The sequence below is a fragment of the Ranitomeya imitator genome, chromosome 7 (assembly GCF_032444005.1).
Source record: "Ranitomeya imitator isolate aRanImi1 chromosome 7, aRanImi1.pri, whole genome shotgun sequence".
NCBI classification, from domain to species: domain Eukaryota; kingdom Metazoa; phylum Chordata; class Amphibia; order Anura; family Dendrobatidae; genus Ranitomeya; species Ranitomeya imitator.
Window position 1 is genome coordinate 135,786,018 of NC_091288.1, and position 13,935 is coordinate 135,799,952.

General features: G+C 46.3%; 1 protein-coding gene across 1 annotated transcript in view; it reads left to right on the forward strand.

The window, feature by feature from the left end:
• The window catches only part of SLC29A4 (solute carrier family 29 member 4), a 365,944-nt gene that overhangs the window by 216,368 nt on the left and 135,641 nt on the right, over positions 1–13,935 (forward strand). The window contains exon 7 of the mRNA XM_069733834.1: positions 2,369–2,622. Within this exon, the coding sequence (XP_069589935.1) occupies positions 2,369–2,622 (254 nt within the window). The remainder of the gene's footprint in view (positions 1–2,368; positions 2,623–13,935) is intronic.

Consider the following 13,935-nt stretch of genomic DNA (forward strand, 5'->3'; position numbering starts at 1 on the left):
ATGACATTATGGAACAGTGCAGTATGGAGTACAGAGTAATGTAGTTGGGAATCCAGCCTCCAATAAGGCCCAGAATGATTTAATGTTAAGGCAGTGCCCTAAATGTGCTTCAGCGTTAAGCCTGTCTTCATTCAATAGCCAAGACCTTAGATATCTTAGCTGGCCAGCTAAATAATAAAGATACAATGTGAGTATATCCCCCTTGATATCTGGGGATATCTGGGAGAAAGTTTGTTTCTACTTTGCTTTGAATGTTGTCAGAATAATGCATATTACTGAGCAAATGTTACTGGAAAATGTGTTAGCTTTTATAGTATTTTATTTTTATTTTTTTTTGTTATGCGATCCACTCAGGTTTTAAAGAGGACATGGGAGCACCATATTCAGCCCCTTGTAGCCCCTTTAACACTTATTACATGTATCCCTTGTTTGTAGTATTGGGGCATGTTTGAGAGATCCATCCTTGAAGTTTTTATCTCAAGTACACTGCATTTCCAACTCTGCTGTGCCCTCTCCCTTATTCCCGCCCTCCATTCCGCACTGGTCTTTGATTGACAAGTCACTCTTTTTCAGTTCACCAAACCTAAAATAAGTCTTACTCATATGAAAAATGTCTTTCAGCTTATTGAGGAATCAGATTACAGCTGCCTAGTGAAGTCTATAGAGAGAGGAGTGGGTGGGAGATGGGAGGAGCACATTGTGTGAGAGAAGCAAAGTTAAAATGCAGATTCTTTTTAGTGAGTGTTTTAGTTTACCTCAATGTACAAATGAGGCTTAATGCTGAAGCACATTTAGGGACCTACTTTAACACTAAATCATCCTGGGCCTTATTGGAGGCTGGATTCACAACTACATTGCTTCTGTACTCCATGCTGCGCTGTTCTATGTCATCCATTCTGCTACTGCTTCTACACATGTGCTATTCAGAGACAGCAGAGCAGCAGCAAGTCTCCACCCACAAGCTCAGGGATAACTGAAAATGTATGAAAAGATAGAGCATACGAAGGGGAAACTAACTAATTATGCAAGATACAAGACATACAGATAGGTCCAGAAAAATTTGGACAGTGACTGAATCTTGGCGATTTGGTTTCTGCGTGCCACTATTTTTTATTTATAACAAAACAACTGAGATGCAATTGAAGTGGAGACTTTTAGGTTTAATTAAAGGGGTTGAGCAAAAATATCCTCTTAAATGTTTAGGAATTTCAACCATCTTTCTACAAAACCTCCTCATTTCAGGGGCTCAAAAGTCATTGGACAAATTAACTTTACCATAAATACAATGTGCAATACTTTTTACAGAATCTTTTGCAGGCAATGACTGCCTGAAGTATGGAAGCCATGGACATAAAAAACACTGGGTTTCCTCCTTTGTGATGTTTTGTCAGGCCTTTACTACAGATGAATTCAGTTGTTGCTTGTTTGTGTGTGTTTCTGCATTAAAGGAAACCTGTCACAGAAAAAAAAGCTATTAACCTGCAGATATGGGGTTAATCTGCAAGATAATAGCGTTATTAACATTCCCCGCACTTAGCTGAACGCTACGGGGAGAAAATAAACTTTATTCAACCCAGCAGCATTCCTATTTCAATCATGGAGACGGTGCCCCCAGTACTGACTGACAGCTGGCCCCAAAGCAGAGCCAGTCTCAGTCAGGGCTGGGGGCACAGTTACAGCCACCACTTAGTATACTCAGAGGGGTGACTGAAACTGAAATGCTGCCGGGAGGAATAAAGTGAATTTTCTCCCAATAGAGTTTAGTTTAGTTTGGGCACAGGACATGTTAATAACACTATTTTCATGTAGATTAACCTCATATATGTAGGTTAATAGTGTTTTTTCTGGTGACGGGTTCCCTTTAAGTTTTGTCTTAAGGATGTTCAAATTGTCTTGTGGAAAGTGACATGTCAGACCTGGCATATCAGAGTAAGGAGACCTAAAAGCCATGCATGCTCTTCTGGGAAATTAAATATGCAAATTGTCTCTTCAGAAAGGAAGAGGACTTGATCTCTAATGCTACCTAGTTGAAGTAGCGATCCTAAAAGTCAATATCGACCCATCAACGAGCCGTGCAATATGACTTTGGATAAAAGCCAAACATTTCTGGACCTAATTATATAATTAACAGAAATGGTTATTTCTCACGTACAGCATAATTCAGCTTATTCTAAAAAGCCATCTGAAATAACAGATAAGCTTTAGAATCAATAACATCAAACTTTATTACAGCCATTGCAATGCCACTTGCTCCACAATCCCATGACATTCAAATGGATAGATGGTATAACCATTGAGTCTAGTTTTATATGTCCAAGAGTACTAATTAATTTATTAAAAGATAAAACCCTTTCAATTTCATTTCTAGGTACTGCTGGAGTAATTATCTCTCTTAGCCGAATATTCACCAAACTTCTTCTTCCAAATGAAAAAGAAAGCACCATTATCTTTTTTCTCATCTCCATCTCTCTGGAATTAATGTGCTTTGTTTTGCACTTGCTTGTGAGGAGAACTCAATTTGTTCAGTACTACACAAATAAAGCTCTAATACAAATGTCATGTCGGAATATCTCAGAACCAAGTTTCCATTATAAAGTACATCACAGTACCTATGGAGAAAATGTAAGTTGTTTTTTTTTTATAGTTTTGTCTGAAATGAAAAATGTAATAACAATAAGATTTGGACTGGGTACTCCCCCATCCTGGTATATATACGGTGGCATGGAAAAGTTTTGGGCACCCTGGACAAAATTACTCTTATTATGAACAGTTAAGCAAGTTGAATATAAAATCATCTCTAAAGTTAAAGATGACATATTTTCTTTGCAATATATATATATATATATATATATATATATATATATATATATATACAGTTAGGGCCAGAAATATTTGGACAGTGACACAATTTTCGCGAGTTGGGCTCTGCATGCCACCACATTGGATTTGAAATGAAACCTCTACAACAGAATTCAAGTGCAGATTGTAACGTTTAATTTGAAGGGTTGAACAAAAATATCTGATAGAAAATGTAGGAATTGTACACATTTCTTTACAAACACTCCACATTTTAGGAGGTCAAAAGTAATTGGACAAATAAACATAACCCAAACAAAATATTTTTATTTTCAATATTTTGTTGCAAATCCTTTGGAGGCAATCACTGCCTTAAGTCTGGAACCCATGGACATCACCAAACGCTGGGTTTCCTCCTTCTTAATGCTTTGCCAGGCCTTTACAGCCGCAGCCTTCAGGTCTTGCTTGTTTGTGGGTCTTTCCGTCTTAAGTCTGGATTTGAGCAAGTGAAATGCATGCTCAATTGGGTTTAGATCTGGAGATTGACTTGGCCATTGCAGAATGTTCCACTTTTTGGCACTCATGAACTCCTGGGTAGCTTTGGATGTATGCTTGGGGTCATTGTCCATCTGTACTATGAAGCGCCGTCCAATCAACTTTGCAGCATTTGGTTGAATCTGGGCTGAAAGTATATCCCGGTACACTTCAGAATTCATCCGGCTACTCTTGTCTGCTCTTATGTCATCAATAAACACAAGTGACCCAGTGCCATTGAAAGCCATGCATGCCCATGCCATCACGTTGCCTCCACCATGTTTTACAGAGGATGTGGTGTGCCTTGGATCATGTGCCGTTCCCTTTCTTCTCCAAACTTTTTTCTTCCCATCATTCTGGTACAGGTTGATCTTTGTCTCATCTGTCCATAGAATACTTTTCCAGAACTGAGCTGGCTTCTTGAGGTGTTTTTCTGCAAATTTAACTCTGGCCTGTCTATTTTTGGTATTGATGAATGGTTTGCATCTAGATGTGAACCCTTTGTATTTACTGTCATGGAGTCTTCTCTTTACTGTTGACTTAGAGACAGATACACCTACTTCACTGAGAGTGTTCTGTACTTCAGTTGATGTTGTGAACGGGTTCTTCTTCACCAAATTAAGTATGCGGCGATCATCCACCACTGTTGTCATCCGTGGACGCCCAGGCCTTTTTGAGTTCCCAAGCTCACTAGTCAATTCCTTTTTTCTCAGAATGTACCCAACTGTTGATTTTGCTACTCCAAGCATGTCTGCTATCTCTCTGATGGATTTTTTCTTTTTTTCAGCCTCAGGATGTTCTGCTTCACCTCAATTGAGAGTTCCTTTGACCGCATGTTGTCTGCTCACAGCAACAGCTTCCAAATGCAAAACCACACACCTGGAATCCACCCCTGACCTTTTAACTACTTCATTGATTACAGGTTAACGAGGGAGACGCCTTCAGAGTTAATTGCAGCCCTTAGAGTCCATTGTCCAATTACTTTTGGTCCCTTGAAAAAGAGGACGCTATGCATTACAGAGCTATGATTCCTAAACCCTTTCTCCGATTTGGATGTGGAAACTATCATATTGCAGCTGGGAGTGTGCACTTTCAGCCCATATTATATATATAATTGTATTTCTGAACATGTTTTTGTAAACAGCTAAAATAACAAAACTTGTGTCACTGTCCAAATATTTCTGGCCCTAACTGTATATATATATATATATATATATATATATATATATATATATATATATATATATATATATATATATATATACCACTTTGCCACCTGGCTTACTCACTTTCTATCCAGTGACATCCCCGCCCTCATCATGGGAGACTTTAACATCCCCATCAATGATCCCCTCTCCCAATCTGCCTCTCATCTTCCTTCTCTAACTTCTTCATTCGGCCTCTCACAGTTTACTAATTCTCCTACACATGAGGACGGGAATACTCTGGAACTGGTTTTCTCCTGTCCCGGCTCGCTGCACAACTTTACTAACTCCCCTCTCCTGCTCTCGGTCCACAACCTTCTTTTCTTCTCTGTCAAGAATTGTCTCCTCACCCAGGACACCCCCACTTACCACACTTATCGGAATACACATACCATTAATACCCAGCAGCTTGTGCACAATCTCCACACATCTCTAGCCCCCATCTCCTCCCTCTCCTGTCCAGACTTAGCAGTGTCACACTTAAATGATACACTGAAGAATGCCCTAGATGAAGCAGCACCTTCTACATGCAGAAAGACCCGACACAGACAACGGCAGCCCTGGCACACTATGCAAACACGCTTTCTTCAGCGTTGCTCAAGGTGTGCAAGAGCGGCAGTGGAGAAAATCTCTCTTAGCAGAAGACTTCATCCACTATAAGTTCATGCTCAAAACCTATAACTCTGCCCTTTATCTGACCAAACAATCCTACTTCACCACCCTCATCACCTCACTATCCAACAACCCAAAATGACTTTTTGAAACCTTAAACTCCCTCCTGAAACCTAAAGTACAGGCCCCCATCACCAACCTCAGCGGTGAGGATCTGGCCACTTATTTCTTAGAAAAAAATCAACCACATCCATCAGAATATCTCAGCGCAATCTCCTCAGTACCTGAATCCCCTTCCTGCCGCACTTCAAGCTCACTAGACATCTTTGAGCCTGTTTCAGAAGAAGAAGTTTCCAAGCTCCTCGCTTCTCTTCGGCCTACAACCTGCAACAGTGACCCCATTCCTTCACATCTCCTGCAGTCTCTCTCACCAGTGGTTACCACTCACCTGACTAAAATATTTAACCTCTCTCTTCAGGTATCTTTCCCTCCTCATTTAAACATGCCATCATAAACCCTTTACTTAAAAAGCCATCCCTGGACCAGAACTGCACTGCTAACTACAGACCTGTCTCTAACCTTTCCTTCATTTCTAAACTCCTGGAATGCTTGGTCCACTCCTGTCTAGTCCGCTATCTCTCGGATAACTCTCTACTTGACCCCTTGCAATCTGGTTTCCGCTCTTTAAACTCCACTGAAACTGCCCTTACTAAAGTCTCTAATGATCTAATAGCAGCTAAATCCAAAGGTCATTACTCTCTGCTGATTCTCCTGGATCTCTCTGCCGCATTTGACACTGTGGATCACCAGCTCCTCCTCACTATGCTCCGCTCTATAGGCCTCAAGGACACAACCCTCTCCTGGTTCTCCTCCTACCTCTCTGACCACTCCTTCACTGTATATTTTGCCGGCTCCTCTTCCTCTCCTCGTCCACTTACTATTGGGGTTCCGCAAGGCTCAGTCCTAGCCCCCCTCCTCTTCTCTCTTAACACGGCCCCTATTGGACAAACAATCAGTAGATCTGGGTTCCAGTATCATCTCTATGCTGATTACACCCAATTAAACACTTCTTCCCCTGACATCACCCCTACCCTAATTCAAAATACCAAGGATTGTCTGTCTGCTGTCTCTAACATCATGTCCTCCCTCTACCTGAAACTAAATCTCTCCAAAACGGAACTTCTTGTGTTTCTCCCTTCTACTAACCTCACTCTACCCAATATCGAAATTAACCTGGAGGGTTCAACCATAACTCCCAAGCAGCATGCCTGTTGTCTTGGAGTCATATTTGACATCCAACTTTCCTTTACTCCCTATATCCGATCACTCATTCGCTCTTGTCACCTGCATCTTAAAAAACATCTCCAGAATCTGACCTTTTCTCACCGTAGAAACTGCTAAGACTCTTACTGTCACTCTTATTCATTCCCGTCTGGACTACTGCAACTCTCTTCTGATCGATCTCCCTCTTACCAAACTTTCTCCTCTCCAATCCATCTTGAATGCCAGAGTCATAATTCTGTCCAGCTGCTTCACCGATGCCTCCATCTTGTGCCAGTCATTACACGGGCTACCCATTCGCTACAGGGTCCAGTATAAACTCATCTCGCTCACCCACAAAGCTCTCCACAGTTCTGCACCGCCTTATATCTCCTCTCTGATCTCTGTCTATCGCCCTACACGTGCCCTCCGTTCTACAAATGACCTAAGACTAACATTCCCTGTAATCCGAACCTCACACCTCCGTCTCCAAGACTTCTCTCGTGCTGCGCCAGCTCTCTGGAATGCACTTCCCCAGACAATCAGACTGATACCTAGCCCCGACCTATTCAAGCGCGCTTTGAAAACCCATCTCTTCAAACAAGCCTACCACATCAACTACTCAGTAAACTAACTTTGCCCTGTTCCCTCCTTCCAAATATTACTCTGAATCTGCACCCTACTATTCATCTGTCTCCACACCCTCCATACACATAACTTCACTTGATACTTGACTATTGCACTTAAACACACGGGCTGATGACCGGATCATGCAGCTTTGTATGAAAATCCCTATTAATTATAATTGCCAGGCCTGAAATAACAATCACTTTTCACCTATTGTGTCCCCCCATTTCCTTGTAGATTGTAAGCTTGCGAGCAGGGACCTCACTCCTAATGTCACTGTTTAAAGTGTCTTAACTCGTACCGAATGTATTGTTTGTACATGTCCCCGCTTAATTGTAAAGTGCTGCGGAATATGTTGGCGCTATATAAAGAAAAATTATTATTATATATAGTGATGCAGTGACCCCTGGTAGGGGTCGCTGCATGGTCTCCTCAGAATACACACGGAGGCATATCGAGGCCATGGGAATGCTTCCTCAAGCTCAATGTGGACAAATCTGAACTCCTTATCTTTCCTCCATCATGCATATCTTCCCTACCTGATCTATCTATTAAAATAAATGAAATCACACTTTCCCCTGTCCCCAAAATCTGCTGCCTCGGAGTAATCCTTGACTCTGCCTTGTCCTTCAAACCGCACATCCAAGCGCTCGCCACCTCCTGTCACCTTCAGCTCAAAAATATTTCCAGAATCTGTCCTTTCCTCAACCCACACTCTACCAAAATGCTCGTGCATGCCCTAATAATCTCCCGCCTGGACTACTGCAACATACTCCTCTGTGGCCTACCTTCTAACACTCTCGCACCCCTCCAGTCCATCCTTAACTCTGCTGCCCGACTAATTAATCTCTCTCCTCGCTACACTCCTGCTTCCCCTCTTTGCTAATCCCTTCACTGGCTCCAAATTTCCCAGCGTATCCAGTTTAAATTACTAACTCTGACCTACAAAGCCTTCCATAATCTTTCTCCTCCATATATTTCCACACTAATCTCTAAATATCTTCCCTCATGTAATCTCCAGTCCTCCCAAGACCTCCTCCTCTCCTCTACGCTTATTCGCTCCTCATCCAATCGCCTCCAAGACTTCTCCCGAATATCACCCATTCTCTGGCATTCAGTGCCCCAACACATCCGGTTATCCACTACTTTTGTATCCTTCAAAAGAAACCTGAAAACCCACCTCTTCAAAGAAGCTTACAGCCTGTAAAGACCACACGGCCACCTCAACACTATCGGAGCTACTGCAACCCTCGACCTACTGTCTCCTTCCCCATAATCCTGTAGAATGTAAGCCCGCAAGGGCAGGGTCCTCTTCCCTCTCTACCAGTCTGTCATTGTTAGTTTTGTTTACTGTAAGTTATATTTGTATTTTGATGTAACCCCTTCTCATGTACAGCACCATGGAATTAATGGTGCTATATAAATAAATAATAATAATAATGCATGTCAGTCGCAGGCATAACTGTGATGATGAGGAAACATCCGGCTTTATTGTAAATGGCCGGTACATGTTGCAGGGACTCTGCACTCTAAGCCTGAAGTAAGGTTGTTCTGGGACCTGGAGTCCCACAAGTATGTCTGTTGTTTTAAAGGGAGGTGTTAGGTCTCGAGTTCCCGCTTCTGCACAGGGGGAATCTCGAGCCATCTCCGCTGCGGCCTCCCATTCTTATCCAGCCGCAGTGGAGTCTGCTCAGCAGGGACGTCGGTCCCAGCGTCTTGCTCAGTCTCACTCTGTACAGAGAGTTACTGCTGCTTCTTCAGCTTCTGCCATTAAAGCCAGTGCTAGTCAGCAGCGAGCGGACTTCTCTGGGACTAAGTCCTTGTCTGCACACACTGAGCATGCCCAGGGCAAGATCTCCCGTTGGAGATCGAGGGTCATGTGCTCAGGCTCTGCAGCACATTCCATTGGTCCTCTTGGCAGGTCTTGGAAGGGCAAAGTTTCTGTGGCCACTTCCTGTGCTGCAACTATATAAACTGCGCATGACCGCACGGCCATGCGCTAGTGTACATTTGCTTACGTGTGTTTGTTGTGAGTGCAAGTCGTCCTTGGATACCCCTTCCCTATTGAATGTCTGTTCGCGGAAGGTGTATGGTTGCTATCTAGCGCCCGACTTATCCTACAGCACTAATCACACGTTACAGCGTCCAGTTGCTGTGACCGCCAGTACGGCGCCGTGCACTTCCTCTGTGCTTTCCTTACCCAAGCCTGGGTGGTTAGTGGCGTTCGTCAGTGCGGCACCGCATGCACTCTTGTGCCCTAATATTGTTATTCAGCTTCCTTACACACCCAGTTGCGGTGTTGTGCCAGCAAGGGTCTAATCGGACTTCAATCCTAGTTGGGGTTGAGTTCGCTGACTACTTGCTCGCCCTCTATGTGCGGTACCGCGATCCTGTGACGCAACAGGATCGCTTCCTTCACGCTGGGTGAAATTTAACCCACGTGTGTATACTTATGAGTACCGCCATATAGTCCGTCATTACTTGGCAGCAGGTTCCATCTCTGCACGGTGGACCCCGGGCTGCGAACGCACCATACACTATCTGTCTTACTATTTGGTGCGTTCCGCTAGCCCTAGCATTACACTAGCGCCAGGGTCTGGCTAGTAATGACGGACAAACAGCAATCCTTGCGGTATATCCAGCAGCTGGAGGGTAGGTTGGCGGCTCTTGAGAGCGCAACCTCAGCTGTGGATGTTGCTGTACAGGCTGCTAGCGTGGCTGCAGCAACCTTGTCCATTGCCACCCCTGCTCCGACATTTTCTCGCCTCCCGCTGCCAGAAAAATTTTCTAGTGATAGCAAATTTTGTAGGGGATTTGTGAGTCAGTGCTCTATTCACCTCGAGCTCCTGGCTGCACGTTTTCCCACAGAGCGGGCTAAGGTGGGATTTATAGTGTCTCTCTTGTCGGACAGGGCATTGGAATGGGCTACGCCGCTGTGGGAGCGTGGCGATCATGTGGTGCAGAGTGCTCCGCTGTTTCTGAGCACTCTGAAACAGGTCTTTTTAGGACCTCAAGTCACCCATGATACTGCGCTCCAACTGCTGGCATTAACTCAGGGTGAGTCCTTGGTCAGTCATTTTGCCGTCCAATTCCGCACTTTAGCTTCTGAGCTGGATTGGTCGGATAAAGCTCTTATCCCCATATTTTGGAGGGGCCTGGCTGACCACGTTAAGGACGCTCTGGCCACTAGGGAGATTCCTGCCACACTGGAGGAGTTAATAACTGTCTCCACTCGAATTGAGCTCCGTTTTAACGAGCGGAGGTTAGAGCGAGCCCAGTGTAGGCAGAGGTTTCGGCTGGCTCCTACCTTCGCCAGACCTCTGGAATCTCCGGTCCTTGTTCCTGAGTCACATGAGGCCAGGGAAGTGTCACAAGCGGGATCTAAGTCTCGGACCGCTTGTGCACTCAAGGTCTGTCATGTTTGCCAGCAGTCAGGACATCTAGCCACCAGATGTTCTCAGCGGTCGAGGAAACGTCAGCGTCTAGTGGTAGTAGGTGGAGGTACACTAGACACGGTGACGTTTGCCTCTAAATTGTCCTTTAAGGGGACAATTACTATAGGCTCATTCTCCCACTCGGTAGAGTGGGAGAGCTCTGCATGGATTCTGGGGCGGAGGGCAATTTTATGTCTTCTGCCTTCGCCCAACGTCACGCAATACCCCTGGTTATGCTAGCTCAACCAGTAACGGTACGAGTGGTGAATGGGTCGACACTGCCCTCACAGATAACACACCAGACCATCCCTTTTACTCTGTCCATGTCGCCATCTCATCAGGAGATTATATCTCTGCTCGTCATTCCTGAGGGAATTGATGAGGTCCTGTTGGGAATACCTTGGCTACGGTACCACTCTCCTCATATCGAGTGGTCCTCTGGCAGAATCCTGGGATGGGGCGAATCTTGTGGGGGTAGGTGTCAGAGGGAGTGCGTTCAGGTTGCTACTACAGAGGTACCCGCAGATCTTTCCTCTCTCCCCAAGCAGTATTGGTCTTATGCAGACGTGTTCTCCAAAAAGGCGGCGGAGATCCTTCCGCCCCATCGCCCCTATGACTGTCCTATTGATCTCTTGCCTGGTGCTGAGCCTCCCCGGGGTCGGGTCTATCCGCTATCTCTCCCGGAGACGGAGGCAATGTCACAGTACATCCAGGAAAATCTGGCAAGAGGATTCATTAGGAAGTCAGTGTCACCTGCTGGGGCAGGGTTCTTCTTCGTGCAGAAGAAGAATGGGGAATTGCGTCCATGCATAGACTACAGGGGTCTTAATGCCATCACCGTTAAAAATAAGTATCCTTTGCCCTTGATATCTGAGCTCTTCAATAGGCTTCGGGGAGCAAGGGTATTTACTAAACTAGATCTGCGGGGTGCTTACAACCTGATTCGCATCCGTAAGGGGGACGAATGGAAGACGGCTTTTACACCAGGGATGGGCACTATGAATATCTGGTGATGCCCTTCGGGCTCTGTAATGCCCCAGCCGTTTTCCAAGACTTTGTGAACGATATCTTCCGGGATATGCTTTCCACCTCGGTCGTAGTCTATCTGGATGATATTCTCATCTACTCTCCAGATATTGACTCCCACCGGAGAGATGTTTGCAAAGTCTTTGACCTCCTACGGGCAAACTCCCTCTATGCCAAGTTGGAGAAGTGTATGTTTGAGCAGGAGTCCTTACCTTTCCTAGGCTACATCATCTCTGCCCAGGGATTGGCTATGGATCCTGCCAAACTACAGGCTGTGATGGACTGGCAGGAACCCCATTCTCTTAAAGCGGTGCAGCGCTTTATGGGGTTCATTAATTATTATTGCCAGTTCATTCCGCACTTCTCAACTTTGGTAGCTCCCTTGGTTGCCCTCACCAAGAAGGGGGCGAATCCCAAATTGTGGTCTGAGGAGGTCTCCAAGGCCTTTAACTCTATAAAGTCACACTTCGCTAGCGCTCCCATCCTACATCGCCCTGATGTTGATAAGCCATTTATCATGGAGGTGGATGCCTCTTCTGTTGGTGCTGGAGCAGTCCTCTTCCAAAAGGATGCTCAAGGTCGGAAGCATCCTTGCTTCTTTTTCTCCAAGACCTTCTCACCAGCAGAGAGGAATTATTCCATCGGGGACAGGGAGTTGCTAGCCATGAAGTTGGCTTTCTCGGAGTGGAGACATCTCTTGGAGGGAGCACGTTTTCCCTTCCAAGTCTTCACAGACCATAAAAATTTGGTGTACCTGCAGACAGCCCAGCGGTTGAATTCTCACCAGGCCAGATGGTCCTTATTCTTCTCCCGGTTTCATTTCACCCTCCATTTTCTTTCTGGGGAGAAGAACATTCGGGCCGACGCTCTCTCTCGCTCCGTTGTGTCATCTGCGGAGGAAGAGGAGGAGCCTCGGCTTATTGTCCCCACCGAGAGCTTGAGAACTGTGGCCCCGGTTTCGCTAGAGTCTGTGCCTCTGGGCAAGACTTTTGTACCATCCAGCTTGCGACCGGAGGTTCTCTCTTGGGCACACTCGTCCAGGGTGGGAGGACATTTTGGTACCAAAAGGACATCTGAGTTACTGGCGAGGACATACTGGTGGCCGCATATGGCTCGTGATGTCACAGAGTATGTTCGGGCGTGTGTCTCTTGCGCCAAGAACAAGACTCCTCGGCAACGGCCAGCTGGTTTGCTTTATCCTCTGCCGGTGGCGGACAGGCCCTGGGAGATGGTCGGGATGGACTTTGTGGTGGGCTTACCCAAGTCTCGTAACTGCACCATTATCTGGGTGATTACCGACCATTTTTCCAAAATGGTGCACTTGGTGCCTCTTCCACGGCTACCTTCTGCACGGGCGTTGGCTGTCTTGTTCGTCAAGCATATCTTTCGCCTACACGGTATGCCAGACAAAATTGTTAGTGACCGGGGTCCCCAGTTTGCGTCTCGATTCTGGAGAGAGCTTTGTCGTCTACTCAGTATTGAGTTGAATCTCTCTTCGGCATATCATCCCGAGACGAATGGGTTGGTAGAGAGGGCCAACCAGACCTTGGTCACATATTTACGACATTTTGTTTCTGCCAGGCAGGATGACTGGGCATCCTTGCTACCGTGGGCAGAGTTTGCACTTAACAATGCCGTAGCCGACTCCACCGGTCAGACTCCATTCCTCCTAAATTACGGCCAGCATCCACGTGTTCCTGTGCCCATGCCTGTGTCTTCTGCTGACTCCAGGGTGGCAGACTGGGCTGTGGAGGCACGGGACATTTGGGACCGCACGCAGGATGCCATTCGGGCCTCCAAGGAGAGAATGAGGTCCTCCGCCGATGTTCATCGGCGCCCCGCTCCGACCTTTGCTCCTGGCGACTTGGTGTGGCTCTCCGCCCGTAACATCAGGCTGCGAGTTGAGTCCACTAAGTTTGCTCCTCGCTACTTGGGTCCCTTCAAGGTTCTCGAACGGGTTAATCCTGTGGTCTACCGTTTGGCCCTTCCTCCACGCTTGGGTATCACCGACACCTTTCATGTGTCCCTCTTGAAACCCGTATACATGTCCCGGTTTTCCGAGTCATCTGCCGGGACATCGGGTTCGTCTACGGACGATTACGAGGTGAACGCTATTTTGGGGTGCAAGGTGGTACGCGGCAAAAAATTCTATCTGGTGGATTGGAAGGGTTATGACCCAGAGGACAGGTCATGGGAGCCTGCTGAAAACATTCGGGCCCCACAGCTCATTGCTGCCTTCGAGCGTAGCGAGGCCCAAGGAGGGGGGGCCCTAGGAGGGGGGGTAATGTTAGGTCTCGAGTTCCCGCTTCTGCACAGGGGCAATCTCGAGCCATCTCCGCTGCGGCCTCCCATTCTTATCCAGCCGCAGTGGAGTCTGCTCAGCAGGGACGTCGGTCCCAGCGTCTTGCTCAGTCTCACTCTGTACAGAGAGTTACTGCTGC